This window comes from Hyperolius riggenbachi, chromosome 2 (genome assembly GCF_040937935.1).
Source record: "Hyperolius riggenbachi isolate aHypRig1 chromosome 2, aHypRig1.pri, whole genome shotgun sequence".
In the NCBI taxonomy this organism is placed as follows: Eukaryota; Metazoa; Chordata; class Amphibia; order Anura; family Hyperoliidae; genus Hyperolius; species Hyperolius riggenbachi.
The window spans coordinates 247466990-247485666 of NC_090647.1; the positions used below are offsets into that span (position 1 = coordinate 247466990).

The 18677-nt window shown below is 42.4% G+C and overlaps 1 protein-coding gene across 2 annotated transcripts in view; it reads left to right on the forward strand.

The window, feature by feature from the left end:
* Positions 1-1753: 1753 nt before the first annotated feature.
* TRAT1 (T cell receptor associated transmembrane adaptor 1) overlaps positions 1754-18677 on the forward strand; it is a 44434-nt gene continuing 27510 nt past the window's right edge. Inside the window, exon 1 of one of the 2 annotated variants that reach the window (XM_068265326.1) lies at positions 1754-1845. In XM_068265326.1, the coding sequence (XP_068121427.1) occupies positions 1833-1845 (13 nt within the window). In that variant the 5' untranslated portion in view covers positions 1754-1832. The remainder of the gene's footprint in view (positions 1846-18677) is intronic. The other variant, XM_068265327.1, reaches the window with a different exon arrangement.

Below are 18677 nucleotides of genomic sequence, written 5' to 3' on the forward strand. Positions count from 1 at the left end.
CTGCTAGAGGAGAGGTCATTACTTCACAGACTGCTCTGAAAGACTCATTTTGAATGCTGAGTGTTGTGTAATCTGCACATATTATAGAATGATGCAATGTTAGAAAAAACACTATATACCTGAAAATAAAAGTATGAGAATATTTTCTTTGCTGCTAATCTTCTAGTAATTATTCATAGTACACAACCAATTCACTATATCATATTTTTTTTTTCCGCTTCAGTGTCTCTTTAAACACCCAGGATATGTCTTGTTTAAAAGAGCTTTTTTATTCCAAAATCACGGCTACCACAGCTGGAGAAATCCAAGGCTCAGTCCTTGCTCCCCCTCTCTTCTTTATCTATACTTCTGTCCACTGGAACCTTCTTACAGCCTGTATTTGGCATGCAACATCCCTCAAGACAATCAAACATAATCGTAAAATTCACCTCTTCAGGAAAGCATACAGACTGATCTAGAACATGTCATTCAGTCATTTATTTGTTTTAAGTATGTATATAGCGCTGACATATTACACAGCGCTGTACAGAGTATATTGTCTTGTCACTAACTGTCCCTCAGAGGGGCTCACAATCTAGTCCCAACAATCGTCATATGTCTATGTATGTATCATAGTCTAGGGCCAATCCCAAGACTTCTGTACCCTCACTTTTGTAACCAAGATTGAACACCATGTATTGCGGACTCAGGCAATAACTGACTTGCTGCATCTGTGTATGTCTAGAAGTGGAACTCCCAAAACTCGGTAGGAGCGATTGGAGTCTGTGATGGTGCTGCTCTTTATCCATACAAGTCAGTTAGAAAAACAATAGAAAAGAGAGAGTGCACTCCAATTGTCTATGTAGGTACTTGGCCATCTGGCCGAGGACAGATCTCACCTTTAACATGAGCTGGGATTACCCTTATGTGTATGCCACTGTATGCGCCTGTGTCCCTTTAAGTCAGGGACCGGGCTTGTTGTGGCAGGTGGTGTCAATCCTGTGGCAGTTGTCCTCTGCCACTCACCCCTGCCTCTATCAGTCTCGATCAGTCATCCTACCATTCTTGTGCTGGTAAGATGGGTTTTAAATTCTACAATTTGTTTTATCCTATGACAAACATTGTATGTAGCCTGATCAAGTTATGTTTGAATGAGTTACAATATCTCCTCATCACACTGAGTCTGTGGTAGGTGATGTTTAAGCAAACAAGTGGTCTTATCTTTTTGTCATAAATTAGCTAACATCCCTGTGAAACACTCCTCTGACTTGAATATATTTTTGCACATATTCTTATCTATGCGAAAGTGTGTTTCCTTAGATTCCTCTACTTTTGCAAACATTCTTATCTGTGCAAAACAAAAAAAAATGCCATATTTCACTACGTTGTGATGTTGTGCTTCTAAATTGAGGTTATAACTGGTAAAACAACCTCTCCACAGGTTGTAAGAAAGAGCATGACCATACGTAAGACTCTGCAAAGCAAAATGGGAAAACCTGCTGAATGATGCCAGAATGAAATAAAAGCTCTATGGTCTGAACATCCAAACATTCAAAGATGTCGTATGCAAATTACAACAATTCTAACTGAATCCGGTAAAGTGATTTACTAATTTTTAATCTTCACCTTCTTTCCTCATAGCTAAACTTCATGGACATTTCTAAACAAAGCCCGTGATTTTCAGTGTATGGTACATAAAAGGGTTGAGTTGCTGACTTTGTGTACCTCACTTCCTGTCTGAGAATTGTGCATCAAAAGTGATCTGCACCAGATAACTTTACACATAACCTATCTCTGAAAAATGCAAAACAAAGAGAGCCGTACTACACATTAAATTCATTGTGGAACAGCTTATGAGGATGACAGGTAAGTCATACTAATACAAAAACAAATCATAGTTCTTTATTCTTGTTAGTGATTTGGTATTTCTTTTAATTTTCTGAGGTTTTGAGCACTCTTAAAATATTTATTTTGACTGCCTTGATCAGTACAAAACTATCAGTGGTAGAGGCTTTACTTATTTATTTAACAGCGGTCTGCTAAAATCTGCTCAAACGCAAGTGATATCAGGTGGCAAAATGGTTGCTTTCTCTCCAACTGATTTTTCATTAGATTGCTCATCACTTAAGGCCGGTACACACCATGCAATTTTACTTCCGATTTTATTTCTGATTGAGAAACAGAATGATATTCAGAATGGAGACCAATCGCATATAGAAGTTAGCTAGCATACCCATGTATGCAATTTTTTTTTTAAATTACGATCAGATTTCTGGTCATTTTTCCAAATGGATATTGACTGAAAATGAATCGGACATACACATGAAACAATAGTCAGTATTTCAATTGATAATTTCCAGCATGTCCCGATATGCTTTCAATGAAAAAGTGATTGATTTTGGGCTTGGATCAGTTGATGACAGTCAGTAGGCTTTATATTTTTATGGCCAATCTGATTTTTTTCTTGATTGGACATGGAATCTGAAGTACGGTTTGTGGTTTACCAGCCTTTAAAGGAATACTTAAGTCTAGAAAAAAAAATAATGACATTTACTCACCTGGGGCATCCCTCAGCCCCCCGAAGCTGGATGGTGCCCTCGCAGCCCCGCTCCGATCGTCCTGTCCCCGCCGGTGGCTACTTTCGGTTCGGCGACAGCCGCCGACAGGCTGGGAACGCGGCTGATTTTCCGCGTTCCCAGCCGCTGCTATCACCCTCTATGCTGCTATAGCGTATATATATACGCTATAGCAGCATAGAGAGTGATAGCAGCGGCTGGGAACGCGGAAAATCAGCCGCGTTCCCAGCCTGTCGGCGGCTGTCGCCGAACCGGAAGTAGCCACCGGCGGGGACAGGACGATCGGAGCGGGGCTGCGAGGGCACCATCCAGCTTCGGGGGGCTGAGGGATGCCCCAGGTGAGTAAATGTCATTTTTTTTTCTAGACTTAAGTATTCCTTTAATGTGTAGAATTGCCTTAAGAACTACTATAATGGCTGTTGCTTAGAAGAAATTGTACTGTTACCAGTTGTCATTGCACAAACAGTTTAGGCAGGCTTACTCAACCAGGATTCTTTGAGGACTCTGCAGGGGGTACCCCATTGTAAGGGAAGTATAATAGAGCACCTTATAATAGGAGGTACTGTAAAAAGAAGCACTAACTTGGGGGTCAGAATAATAATGAGCACAGTAGAATGAGTGGCAGTGTAATAGGAGGTAGTGAAATTAACAGCCTCACCCACTTTTAAAGACCATGCCTCTAGAAAAATAAATGCAGGGGTTCCTCGAGACCAAAACATTGTTTGCAGGGGTCACGTGAGATCCAAAAGTTATTTGCAGGGTTCCTCCGGGGTAAAAAGGTTGAGAAAGGCCGAGCTAAGGACTGCAATCTGATGCTAATGTACATTTGTAGTTTAACAGAACCACCCTCATGCTTATTATAGTTTTTGAAATTGTGTTAAGCATCTTTTTTGTTACTAGACAGATGGTAACTACCAGCACTGTGACAGTTTTCTTCTTTGCTTTATCTACTGTAGATCACTGTGTCGTCTTAAGCACAAAATGCAGTCTTCACAATCTGCATTTTTAGATATAGCAAGTTAAAACGTATTAGTATACCGGTAATCATGTCATATTAATAAAAAGTACTGTACAACATAACTGCGGAGTTATCATGTGCCTAGCTAACACAAAGTATTTATTTTATTCGAAAAGAGCAAAACTGTGTTTCAGAAAATTAGGTCAAACTACAATCCCACAAACAGTAGGCGCTACACCTGCTATTGCTGAAATTCTGTTTTGTCTTCACGTTTATTGCCTGATGAAGCGGGCTTGGCATACGAAACGTTGCACTTTTGGGGTACTATATAATAAATGTGATTGCTACTTTTCAGACAGTCTTTCGTGTCTGCTTTATGGAGGTAAGTCCACCACTTCCTCCTAGCAAATTTTAAAGGTTTTATCCACTTTTATTCTGCTGGCGCCTCTGTTTTCCTACTACAAAATTCCACAAACAGGCACATTTTATGCTAACACAGTGTTTGATTGCAGAGAGGAGTTACTAGATATCACAGGTATAGAGATCAAAATCTTGACTGGACCCAAAAATGAAAAGTAAAAAGAGACTAAACAAAAATAAACAACACTGTCCCCAATAAAATGAGTGGGCCATGGCTTGATTGCAAAAATTGTCTTGCTGTATTTTAACATTGTTGGTCAGCAGTCTACTAAACATGTAACAAAATGATATTGGCCTTTTACCACTGGTGGTCAGTGGACTACTAAACATTTAACAAAAACATTGTCCTTTTACCTTTGGTGGTCAGTGGTCTAACAAATATTTGAACATCTGAAAGTAGGTAAAAGCCTCCGTTTATCATTAGTAGTCCGTGGCCAACTGAATACTCATTTGTGGCCAACATACTTATATTATTTGTGCCTCTAGGCCAAGTATGTTGTGACTCCCTTTTTTGTGCTGCAGGGCGCCCCATGCCCCGTGCAGCCCCTTTCTTTCATGAAAAGCTCATCCTTTTCATGCGTTGCTCCCCATTTTTACAAATACGTCCCAGGAAAAAAATAAAACACCATCTACTTACCTGGGGCTTTCTCCAGTCCCTCACAGCTTATCTGTCCTTCGCCACAGTTCCGGTGTCCAGGGATCCCTTCCGTTGCACATGCCGACCTCGCCAGGCTATGCAGGCCTTAACTGGCTGCCCGGGGCTGGAGGAAGCCCCAGGTATGTAGAGCTTGGTGCAAAAGACTGGTGTATGGTAATACGGTTATCAAGTCTCGGGTTACCTGAACACTTGCCGGTGCCTTTCCTCAGCTGGATTGCTCATACAGCTCGTGTGGCATCAAAACAAAGAAGAGACGGCACACCACTGGCTCTGCAAAACTTGCTGTGTATTAATCGAACAAACACTACATGTTACGGATAAAAATCCTTCCTCAGGTGTATAACGCTAATACACCTAATGTAGAGCTTGGGTTCTTTTTTTTCTAACGTACCCTTTAAACATCCTCTTTCATATGTAGCGACTCCTCTTTCATATCCAGGTGCCCTCTCTGGCTGAAGCTTCCCAAGACCTGGGCCTTTGTGGCCTTTCCAGAAATCTGGCCCTGGTGGCCATAGGTTTTCAGGCTAGTATTAAAATTATCCCTTGCATTGTCATGAATTCCATTTAATCGACGGCTAAAGGAACATCTTAAAATATCCCTCTATTGTATCAGGTTTCTGATTGGGGCCTCCTCTGCATCTGTTGCTTACATGAAAACCGTAAATGTGTTTCACTTTGTAACCTGTGCCTGCCATATCATTCTATTACTGTTTTGTGACCATAGCAAGTGAAGCTATAATGGGAAGATATGATGTATTAGTGCAGGTGCTGAAAATGAGTAACCATGGCTTTGTACTGACAAAGCACTTTTGCAGCAGCTGGGAGTTTATTGGGAACCTGTATTTCAAACAGAATCCTGTTTTTGTCACAAAGTGTAATATGAAAAATCAGTTTTGGAATTTTTTGACTGGATGCATATTGAAACGGAGAGATAATTTTTTGACATTTAGTTACAAAAAGATAAGTGTAGCACTGATGTAAGGCAATTTTATAATGATAATGGAATTTCCCTTTCCTCCTTTTACTTGTGCGCATGAGCTCTCTTCAAGGCTCCAGTCCTTCTTCCATACTACATTAAGTATCTAGAACTAATCATGATGAGATAGATCAATGTGGTGGCTAAACGTAGTCCATAATTATGCACTTCTTTTACCCAAAGTTCCATGTGTGCTCTAGTAGAAAACTGATTTTTTACAAGTAAGAAAGTGCCATCCAGGTGCATAGCTACAAACCATGGGGCTCCCAGGAAAACTTTAGTGCCCCCCTCAATGTTCACACCCGTTCCCTTGCCTGCCCCTGATGACCCTCGCATCCTGGGGGCCCATCTTACAATGGTCATAAAACAAGTGTGGACATCATAACCTTCACACCCATTACAAATGTAGCTCCAAAAACACCTGATCTGAAGCATGGACCCCTTCATCTGAGGAAGTGGTGTTGTAGTTGGGGCCCCCTTACAGCTCTGGCCCCTCTGCAGGGGGGCTGCTCCCCTGTAGTTACGCTTCTGGTGCTATCACTAGGAATGCTGGGGCCCATATGCAATTCACTTTTTCTCCAGAGTTTTCTCCTAGGAGATAATTTTTCATCTTGTATTTAAAAAAAAAATTCAGCATTTTGCAATCAAAAAAATACCAAAAGTAGGTGAAAAAGTACTATCAAAATTATTCTGAGTATTTTCTTGCTTGCTGAATATAATCACCTTATATCACCTAGAAGAAAACTCAGGGGAAAAAGTGAATTGCATATGGCCCTGGGTGTTTTTTTTCCTTCCAAGCCTCCCTGCAGATATAGCCCATAGTAAAGGTGTGAGTTGAACATGGTTATAGATATAGCCTCCCTTTTTTAAACAGTAACACATTTCATCTTGCAATCTAGCCTTGTATAAGCAGTCAGCTCATTTCAATGCAGTAAAATCAGTTTTATGAAAATAAGGTGACTGTTAATGAAAAGTCAGATCATTCAGTAGCACACAAGATTAAAATCTCCAAAAGGAGCTTTGTAAAGTAGGTCATTAAGTTACATTATGCATTTATACAGAGCTGACATTTTCTGCAGCACTTAACAGATTACATTGAATAATTCATACCACTAACTGCCCATCAAAGGGGTCCACCATTTTTGTCCCAACATTAGCAAATATTCCTCACATAGTATAGGTCCTTTTTTGGGTGAAAGGGAGGAGGGGAGGAATTTAACAATTAACCTTCCAGTGTGATTTTGGGATGTAGGAGGAAACTGGAGTGCCAGAGTAAATGTTAATGTATTTCTCATTGTTAAGAAAATAGAGGGCAATTTCTATTTGCATTAGACCATAAAATTAATTTCTGCTTTAATGTGTACCTGAAGTGACAGATAGGAATGAAGAGATAAATGTGTGTATATGTAGTACTAATCCTTCTGAGAGCTTGCCTGTGTTCACTTTCTCTATTATTCTTTTATTCTATTGTTGAAGAAATCAGTGGTATAAATAAGCCTGTAGTCAGGTGACATCAGACCACAGCAGGATTCTCCCTTGTGTGGCTGCCTGTGATAAACATTCCTGATAGACAGGAAGAGATGAGAAGTTTAATAGCTCATGATAACTCTACATGGGAGCTAAATGAACCTAAAGAGCAGTAGTAGATGTCAGTGAGACAGTTAAATCATGTGACATGATGAGCTAGACATGTGTATGTACAGTGCCAAGCATACAATGAACTAGGCTGTGTTCCTTTTTTTCTGCCTGTTAACATTCAGGGCCCATTTCCACTATATCCAAATGCTTAGCGTTTCCCTGCATGCAAGCCAGATGGGAAACGCCACCAATTCAGACAATAGGCTTGACAATAGGCATGCCACAGCAGGCATCCGAATCCCTATTGCTGACCATGGTACACCTGTAGTGATTCAGCTGCAGCTTCACAATAGCACAGGTTCCCATATGATTCGGAAATTAACACAGCACCTAGTAGAAACTGGCTCTCAGTTATGCAAGTGACAGTTTCTAGTAGTTGGGACCAAGGTGAACTATAACGGTAACCCTCACTGATAAGGAATTACAGCTATAAAACTCTGTCCTGGGAGAGAACACCTTCTGAGTACAGGGAATAGATAAAAAGGTCAATCGTTCAATTGTGGATCGTTCATTTTTACCTATTAAGGAATATATCCCCTAATTTTATATCGGAGGCCCTGAGTACTGGACCTAACAGGCCCTCCTGGGTATGAGCTACCTGGTTATTCATTTAGTTATGCGGAGCCCTGACAAAAGAAGTCCTTGACTGTCGGGCTGCTCGTTTACATTTTCTAAATACCCTGAGGTCACCTTGTTGTCTTACTGGGTAGACATATATACTGTGTAAATGTATGTTTATTTGGAATGTTGATGTTCATTCACTGATTTTGTATTGTTATATTAATAAATGTTTCAATAAAACTACTTAAATTTAAAAAGGTGAATAGTTCACATATTTTAGCTCTGGGAGGCAATAAGACAATAAATCTACTTAAGAGTAAGAGGATGGATACAACTGTTTATCTCATCAGCTTCTTTTTACCTCAGGTTCACTTTAAGATTTTCAACCCTTAATGTGTCCACTGCCCATACACACAATGATTTTCCCATTCAATTCCCTGCAGATTCAATCACCTCAAATGGTAATCTATTCCCAAAAATGTCAGGCTAATCAAATCCAGATCTCTTTTGACCAAAAAATATTGTTAGAAAGTATCGATCGAGCATGATGGATAATCTAGGTCAATCAAGGGCAGGGCAGAAACAGCGGTAGATCAATGGCCCATAGTGTTGCACTGCATCGAGCAACACTGCAATTCAATCAATTTTAAATATATTCCCTGCTACACTCTAATGAAAATTGATGCGCCGAGTATGATAGGAATCAAATCTTTTTGAAATGATTCTTTTCAGAGAGGAATCAATTATTTAGAAACATTAAGTGGAGATTTATATGTGTATGTCCAGATTTACAAGCAATGAAGATTGCACAGACATGCAAATCGCAAGCCTTTGCGCTTTTTCCCGTGTGATCCTATGCTTTATTTGTAGTGCATTTGCAAATCTTATTCAATTACATTGGATGAAAATGCTAAGGCAAATGGACTAAAACACAGCAAGCAGGACTTTTCAGTAACGTAGAGAATCGAAATGCACTAGTGGAAGCAGACCACCGCAACTGACATTGTAAAATCAGTGTCCTTGACACATGCGTTTTGGAAAAATAGATTGAATCGGAGCACACTGTGACATTAGCAATCAACATCAGGACAGTGTGATCTATGTGCCTCCAGATCAGAGTGAAAGTCTATAAGGGCTGATTTACACAGAATCAGTTGCAGTGAGGTTTACAGCAAATATGTAGTGCAGAGAAAAAAATGTCAAATGCTTACCTATGGAGAGGGAAGGCTCTGGATCCTATTGAGCTTTCCTTGTCCCCTCTTTGCTTTTCCTTGTCCCCTCTTTGCCCCTCCCTTCCAGCCCTGTCCCCTGGTGAAGTTATGCCACATCCAGAAGCCCTCGGAAGCACTTGTTTCCTCGAATGCTCCTGAAGATAAGTAGCTCAATATTGCAAACAAAATAAAGGTAGAAGGCTGCGCATCCCTGACCCAATACTGTACAATTGAATGGTTAATCGCTATGGCGCACACCGCCCCCCCCCTGGACTGAAATGTACGCCCGCATCCAAACAATGCAATACTGGTCTATGGAGAAATTTTAGCTTCCATCATAGTTTTGCATGCAAAAATATAAATATAATATACTGGACATCTGCACCAACGATGAGGTAAATCTCCAGAGCAGATGTCCTAACACTAACTAACCTAAGTTAAAAGCAAATGTCTTTACCCTGGGAGCAGCTACGCTAAAATGTGTAACTTACATTCAATACAGACAGCAAAAAACAAAGCAAGCGCTCACCAACATGGGCTGCAACTGAATGACTCATCAACTCATATGCACCGCTTATATAGCTCAAATACACACTCAGCAATCAGACAGATGCAAAACATATGCATAACTAAATACTTACCATGCAAAACAGGATAACACAATGGGTGCTGCTAGCCTGGTAGTTACAGAATTATGGGAACAAAATAAAGGTAGAAGGCTGCTCATCCCTGACCCAATACTGTACAATTGAATGGTTAATCGCTATGGCGCACACCGCCCCCCCCTGGACTGAAATGTACGCCCGCATCCAAACAATGCAATACTGGTCTATGGAGAAATTTTAGCTTCCATCATAGTTTTGCATGCAAAAATATAATATACTGGACATCTGCACCAACGTTGAGGTAAATCTCCAGAGCAGATGTCCTAACACTAACTAACCTAAGTTAAAAGCAAATGTCTTTACCCTGGGAGCAGCTACGCTAAAATGTGTAACTTACATTCAATACAGACAGCAAAAAACAAAGCAAGCGTTCACCAACATGGGCTGCAACTAAATGACTCATCACCTCATATGCACCGCTTATATAGCTCAAATACACACTCAGCAATCAGACAGATGCAAAAAAAATGCATAACTACATACTTACCATGCAAAACAGGATAGCACACTGGGTGCTGCTAGCCTGGTAGTTACAGAATTATGGAAACAAAATAAAGGTAATTTCTCCATAGACCAGTATTGCATTGTTTGGATGCGGGCGTACATTTCAGTCCAGAGGGGGCGGTGTGCGCCATAGCGATTAACCATTCAATTGTACAGTATTGGGTCAGGGATGCGCAGCCTTCTACCTTTATTTTGTTTCCATAATTCTGTAACTACCAGGCTAGCAGCACCCAGTGTGCTATCCTGTTTTGCATGGTAAGTATTTAGTTATGCATATGTTTTGCATCTGTCTGATTGCTGAGTGTGTATTTGAGCTATATAAGCGGTGCATATGAGGTGATGAGTCATTGAGTTGCAGCCCATGTTGGTGAGCGCTTGCTTTGTTTTTTGCTGTCTGTATTGAATGTAAGTTACACATTTTAGCGTAGCTGCTCCCAGGGTAAAGACATTTGCTTTTAACTTAGGTTAGTTAGTGTTAGGACATCTGCTCTGGAGATTTACCTCAACGTTGGTGCAGATGTCCAGTATATTATATTTATGCATGCAAAACTATGACGGAAGCTCAAATTTCTCCATAGACCAGTATTGCATTGTTTGGATGCGGGCGTACATTTCAGTCCAGGGGGGGCGGTGTGCGCCATAGCGATTAACCATTCAATTGTACAGTATTGGGTCAGGGATGCGCAGCCTTCTACCCCTAATTTTGTTTCCATAATTCTGTAACTACCAGGCTAGCAGCACCCAGTGTGCTATCCTGTTTTGCATGGTAAGTATTTAGTTATGCATATGTTTTGCATCTGTCTGATTGCTGAGTGTGTATTTGAGCTATATAAGCGGTGCATATGAGGTGATGAGTCATTCAGTTGCAGCCCATGTTGGTGAGCTCAATATTGCACATGCGCAAGTGCATGCTCGAGCATGTGCAGTACTAAGCTGCCTGTTTTTGGGAGCACTCGGAGACCAAACATTGTTACACACATTGGGGCTGTTTTCCTTAGAGCACAAAAATGTATGTGAATCCAGCTTTTATCAGAACACATATTTTACATGTAACAATAGCTGGTCCGGTGCAAACAATGGACAATTTTTTGCCAATGGCTTCTTGGAACATTTACAAATGATGCGCACTACCCTGTAACATAGTGCAAACAGATGTTTACACTTAAATAACACCTGCTTCAAATATCTTTTGCTATCAAACTATCAAATCTTTATTGAAAGTGAAGATAAATAGTACATACTAGGTGAAGCTTCACTACAGTCATATCAGTGGGGTACTGAAGTGAAGAGTAAATTTAAATTGAGTAAACAATAGGATATGCAAAGTAGTATATAGAAAATACAATCCTAAAATTATACAAAATAACCAGAGGGATAGTTGAGGTCACGAACATACAAAGTCTCTGAAAATTGTGCATCCAAAAAGAAGAAGAAAAAAGCAACGTCTGAGATAACGAAGAGCGTTGCTTCAAATATCTTAATGGAAACCTTTGCTGAGGGAGACATGAAGGCTGCATTTCTAAAGCACTTCTAAAAAAATCTAGTCATCATGTTCTGTCTTTAAAATATTCTGAGCCTTTGGTCTAGAGCAAGAATGCAGATCAGATGTTCTGACTCCATTGTACGCAATATGCATACAACTTTCAGCTCAGAGACTCCAAGGAACACTATGATTGTTTTATTTTTTTAGAAGGGAATAATCAGCCATGACCTACATAATTTCCTCAAGATATACATTTCCGTTTAAAGGTGTTGCAATAAACAACAGGGCACGTTCACACTGCCTACAGTGTTCTGCACTGCTGCTTCCCCACCATTGCTGGTTTAGAATCTGCTCTACTAACACAGAGTCATTCACACTGAGGGTAGAGCAGTGAGGTGCCATCTATAATGTTTGGAAGCTGTGGAGTCGGATGGTTCCATTCACTTGTAATGATTGGGGCCACAGCACTACACACCAACAGTCAGCAGAAGTACCAAGCCTGCATCACATGCAGTATGAATGCATCCTTAGAGTGCTTATAGGGGAGGTTTGTGACAGAGTGTGCTGTTGGTGGGGCAGGGCTTGGAGGGATAGACATTACATCTCTGCTTCTCTAGCCCCCCATCCATAAGGGGTTCACCATCTTCCCCAAGCAGTGACCATAGCTTCAAGCCTCTGGTGGATTCGTGAGCTCCAGGCTGCCACATTGCATGTCGAGAGATGTAGTCACATTAACGTACTTCATTTTCTGACATGCTTTGTGGTTGTCAGTGGGGTCAGTGGCTTGCAGCCTCAGGCCGCCCATGAGGCAGGGTGAGGCAGGTTCCTCAGGCAGCGGAAGTGGGGGGGGGAGAGGGGCGGCGCCCGCCTGGCCGTGGGTGGGGGTCCACCGAGCTGGCGGGGGTAGCAGCCAAGAAGGGGGGTAGCGGGCACAGCGGCAGGGAGGGGGGTCATGCAACCTGACAATATCAGTCAGATCAGGTAACATCCATATACTTTCTGTGGTCTTCTAGCTTTACTGCAAAACTGCAAAACTGCCATCTGTACTAAGGTAAGTTTTTTAGCACAGCCATTCCAGGAAGCCTCCTGGAGCGCTGTTTGCTGAAGGGGCACCATCATTACTTGTCTGATGATAAGAATGATCATTGTCAGCAGCTCCCTGTTATCTAGGCTCAATTTCCTTTATACACAGTATACGCTGCTGTTCCACACCCACCACCTTGAGCATTCACCCGATGCCTTCTTTCAACCCCTCACCTCTATTATTTGCTCACAAGACATTCCAGACCTCCGCCCCGTCACTGCAGTAAAAACTTAGCATCTGAACACCTTCCCTGTCATATCCTAAATCACCTGAAATGAATCAAGCTGAACCAATTTATTATTATTATTATTTTTTATTTATATAGTGTCAACATATTCCGCAGCGCTTTACAAAGCACAATAAGACGACAAGGGGAACATAGATACAACTAACAAATGTACAGCAGAGTTCCAAGCAGCACAAATATTGTTACAAAAACAGTAAACATTAGGAGGAGGACCCTGCCCTTGCGAGCCACAATCTAATGCATGTATATTCAAAAAGTACGTAATTTTATTGATCATAGCCAAAATGCGAATTATTCAAACCTTAACTACCTGCGGACCCAGCGAGTACAAATCTACGTCAGGCAGGAGGCACTGCGGTCCTGACCGGACGTAAACTCTACGTCCCATTGACCGCGCGCCCCAGCCTGTCCGCTTCGCTCGGTCCGCTCTGCCCCCGCCGCAATCAGCTGCCCTGCCGCCTCTATGACGGCAGAGCACTGTGAGCCGGGCAGGAGCCGTTTTCATTGGCTCCTGGCCCTGTCATTCCTGTAAGCCGTTCCCATTGGCTTACATGGAATGACAGGGTTAGGAGCCAATGAAAGCGGCTCCTGACCGGCGCACAGCGCTCTGCCGTCATAGCGACGGCAGAGAGAGCAGCCTGTGGCGGGGACAGAGCGGCGTGTACGGTGCGGGAGCGACGGTAACTTGCGGCGATTCGTCGGGAAGCGGCGGTTTGCTGGACCAGCACCCTCTGGTCCTTAAAGAGACTCTGTAACATCAGAAACATCCCCTGGGGGGTACTCACCTTGGGTGGGGGAAGCCTCCGGATCCTAATGAGGCTTCCCACGCCGTCCTCTGTCCCACGGGGGTCTCGCTGCAGCCCTCCGAACAGCCGGCTACAGACCCGACTGTAAATTCAATATTTACCTTTGCTGGCTCCAGCGGGGGCGCTGTGGCTGCTTTCGGCTCCATAGTAGACGGAAATACCCGATCTCAGTCGGGTCCGCTCTACTGCGCAGGCGCCAGAAACTTGCGCCTGCGCAGTAGAGCAGACCCGACGGCGATCGGGTATTTCCGCCAACTTCGGAGCCGACAGCCGTCAGAGCGCCTGCGCAGGAGCCGGGAAGGTAAATATTGACGTCATCTTGCACGGAGGGCTGCAGCGAGACCCCTGAGGGCCGGTGGACGGCGTGGGAAGCCTCATTAGGATCCGGAGGCTTCCCCCACCCGAGGTGAGTACCCCCCAGGGGACGTTTTGACGCTACAGATCCTCTTTAAGGGGGCAGAGGGTGCTGGTCCAGAAAGGGTTAAAGTAAACCAGAGATAAAAATAAACTAATGAGATAAACAATTGGACCTGCCCTTCTAATCCTAAAGCCCCGTCTACACGGGGAGATGTTTGGGAGATGTTGTGGCGATCGGAGGCCTCTTGCGCGTCCCCGAGCGTGCCCGCCGCGTCCCCGCTCGCGGCATTCGATTCCCCGCTCGTGCCCGCTCGTCCCCGCCGGCGCCGCTTATCTCCCGCACGATTCCCTGCCATTGTCCCCTCGCGGGGATCGAGCAGGGAATCGGCGGTGCGGAGATCCGTCCTGTCGGATCTTATCAATCGAGCCGCATCAGCGGCTCGATTGATAAGGAGCATCGCGGCCGCATCTACTCGTGTAGATGCGGCTTTAAAATGACCATTTTAGATATCTCAAGGTTTTATTTTACGTATAAACATTTACAAAGCAGATTCATGTTTTATAGTCTCTGGTCAACTACAGTGTCTTAAGAGTCCCAGAGTGAAAATACATCAACTATTGACCTTTTTATCTGTTCCCTCACAGTAAAAAGCTCAGGTATCGGCTTAGGAAAGTGTTTTATAGCTGTAATTTGTTATCAGTGAGCCCACTGGGTACTGACTGGAGAAAAACTGCCAGTTCCTGAGCTAATTATAAACGCTTTCAGGCAGGGAAAAAAAGAAATGGAGCACAGGATAAGTGTCCGTATGCTTGCCACTGTATATAAACATGTCTATCTCATCATGTCACATGTCATCTCTGGTACACTTTAAAAAACTATTAAAAACAATGCAAGGGCCATAAAGTCCTATACCAAACAGGATGATGGGTGTTATAATAATAATGATCAGCCGACAGACTTCTCCAGCTTGGGCTAGTAAAGCTCTTACAGGAGTATGACCTGGGTCATAGAGTGGCTCATAATTACAAAGATTAATAAATATCAAAGTGCAATGACACAATAACAGTGTATATGGCTTTTAAGCAATTAAAGAAAGTGCTTGTGCATAAGCAATGTAATAATGTACACACACACCTAAAATCTAGTGCTATAAATAAGCCCCAAAGCAATGGCAGTGCAACCTGTATTGAGTGATGTGACCCTTCATTTGTTTTTAGTGATGTTTATGTGTGAAACACGAAAGCGTTATGGTACATGAGCAACATTTGTTGTAATTCGTGAATCTTTTTACTCGACTTTCATTTGACTTGTCAGTATAATAAAAATGCTATCTGAAACAGATTTTCCTTCCATCTTCCCTGCACTGCAATAATCCATCAAGTACCAAATAAAATACAGCATAATTCCTCAAAATACCCAAAGAAATAATGCATGAGGGGAAAATCTTTGTGAATTGTCATGCAGTTTTTGATAAATAACTGAACTGTTACCACATGTGTGAACATTTTTGTGAACTTATAAAAATAATGCTGTATTTTACCGACCCTTTATTTTTTACCACTTCTTGGTGGATTGAAGCCATTGGGCCAGATCTAATTCACTTTTTCTCCTGAGTTTTCTCTTAGGTGATATTTTCTCACTAGAAATAGAATGCATTTTAAGCCACCAGCAAACAAGAAAACACTTTGCAAAGTACCCTTTCACCAAATGTTTGGGTACTTTTACAGTTGCAGAGTGCTAAAGTTTTTTTAAACAAAAGATGAAAAAGTATCTATTATGCTAAGCTGAAGAAATCAAAGGAGATGCTGGACTTTAATTTCCCTGATGTGCAGGGGTACAATTTAGCCTCTTTATTTCGTCATGCCCAAGATTGGTTAGGGGGTACATTCTTTTATTCTAATTGCTCTTTGGAAGTGGATATGGCTGCTCCTTGGTCGCTAGGAGGTATTTTATACACAAAGTGTCCTAGCTTCTCTTTTTATTAAGCATAATATTGTTCTGCGAGATACTTGTTTCTTACTTTGTACAGTGCCACGGAATATGTTGGCGCTTTATAAATCAATAACAATAATAATAATACTATAATAACCTGGAGGGATACTCGGAAGCTGTTTAACCTGACTGGTCCTTTATCTCCTAGAGCGCCTTTGGTAGGTGTCACAGGGCCCCTCGTGGCCAGACCGCAAATGCCTTCCAATCGGTTTCAGCACACAGACCATGCAAGCTGTGGTCGCGATCAGTGCGCAGAAACCACTGGAGTTTTGGCAGCAAACCGACCAGAAGGGAGCCTGTGGGTTACGGTAATTACGAATTACACACTATTTCAGGGTATAACTGCCACCACCTCTGTTTTCTGAGACAGAGGAACTCACTGACTGGCTGAGCGTAGATCTACAAATAAAAACGGTTAAACACACTCTATTCTGTCTAGCTAGCAACAAAAGTAGCATCTCTCCAGAAGTCTGGGTTCAGTTTCTGTATGGCTGAATAATAGGGTAGCTGAACAAACAACTGACGATAGCGTCGGTTTATTAATGCAATATAAATAATTAATATATACAGAAAATTGTTAAAATCAACAATTATGGAGACAAATGATAACAGTATGAAAATAAAAGGGAGAAAATACTTAATTCATGAATAGATGTCCTTTCTGGGAAAATCATAAAGTTCTTAGTTTCAATTCAGTTCCAGAGCAAAGTCCAAACAAGATGGCCGCTAACCACGTGTCCTCTGGCTAGCAGCAGACAGGCTCTCATACAGATGGAATTTGGAGGACTGAGGTCTGCCTGCTGGCAATGTGCTTTTGATAGCTCAGGGGTGTGGCCGTGCCTGCCTCCTCTGAATTACCAACCAACCACAGTTCAAGTCCTTGGGGAGAGATTTAGGCTTAAACTTATAAAATGCCGTAACTCATAAACGATACATGTCATATTTAGGTGGATAGCAGATTCATACTTGTAGGAAAATACAGATTAATATGATATCAGACGTGACTAGGGCAGCGGGTCAGGTTCCTGAGAAGATTCATACCGCAATAACTGGACGAGATATTGCCATGAATGTTATATCAGCACGTTGGGCAGACTTTAACTAATAAGACTATGTGAATTTCATAGCTGTGCGATACACGGTCTCCATATACCGACAAGAAATCATCCAACACATGCATTCAGATCTGCCCTCCATGGAGTCTGTGGGAAAGCAGGTTTTGAATAGACCTCCTGCTGTGGGGGAAGTTTCCTTTGCTGGCTCACCAAATGGATGAGCAGTTGACACCTATCTGAAGTTCTGCCAGAGTGCAGCATCCTATGTCCCCAGGTAATTAAAAATACACACTAGTCTCTTGAACACCAGAGTTTGTTCCTGGTCATTAGCACATCAAAAGAGCCATGCTGCAGTTGAGCTAATGCTATCTCTCTGCTGAGAAAAGAGAGAGCCCAGATTGACTGCAGATGCTCCTACACAACCAACCAGATTCTATCGATCTTAATCGCAATCGATGCAGAGAATCGATTGCATTCGCATGTTCTTCACGGGCGGTTCAAGGACGCGTCTTCGGCCACGCAACCGTTCGTCACAGTAGGTAATCCGAGTTTTTTTGCCATGCAACTGCTTACATGCAGCTTATCAAATCTGTGCGGAGCATGGTGGAACTCATTAATCTCACTTATTACGAGTGGATGGGTCCTTAAAAACTCAATCCGAGGCCATGGCACAGTACGCCTTTCTGACATCATAAGCCTTTTATTATAACCAAATACAGAGTTTCTGCACTTCAGTACTAGGGAATCATGGTAAGTTCCCAAAGATACAGGGCTTTGAGGGCCTGCTGGCGGGACTGGGAAACAAACAATACCTATCATGTATTTTCTACTTTATCAGGGATAGGCAGTCAGCTAGGAGGAAGGGTCTAACCTCCCCTACCTTGGAGGGAGTCTCTATAGACGAAGACCAAGATATAAATACTAAATAAAAATAATAATAATAATAATTGTATTCTTGAGGCTTGGAAGGCGACGCGTAGTAGCATTGTGAGTGCAGATTGGAGGAAGATGCAACTAAAAAATATCCACGGAGCTTGCATTCCAATTAAGGGTCCCTACACTCATACTGAAGCCACGAGGGAAGTAACCGGTTGTCCTAAATGCCCGTCGATTGAACCAGACCTCAACCATATGTTTTGGTCCTGCCCTGCTGTTCAATAAGTGTGGAGGTTGTCTCTTGATTTAACTCAGGTGGTACAGGGCCATGGGAGGGACTGTAATATGTTTATTTGCCTATTTCATAGCTCTGATTATTTAGAAGGGGACCAAACTAAATCACTCACTCAGTTTGAACATTTAGTACTCCTAGCAACCAAGAAGTTCATTCTTCGGCAGTGGTTGTCGCCTGTAGTTCCCACTAAAGATATGCTTAAGGAAAGGCTTGGCTATTTGACGCATATGGAAAACTTACATATAGAAAGTGAGAAGAAGAATTCTGTAAAGAAGTTTTTCAAGACTTGGAGGGCATATATAGAGATGGAATGCTCGAGTGAACAGATTGTAGCC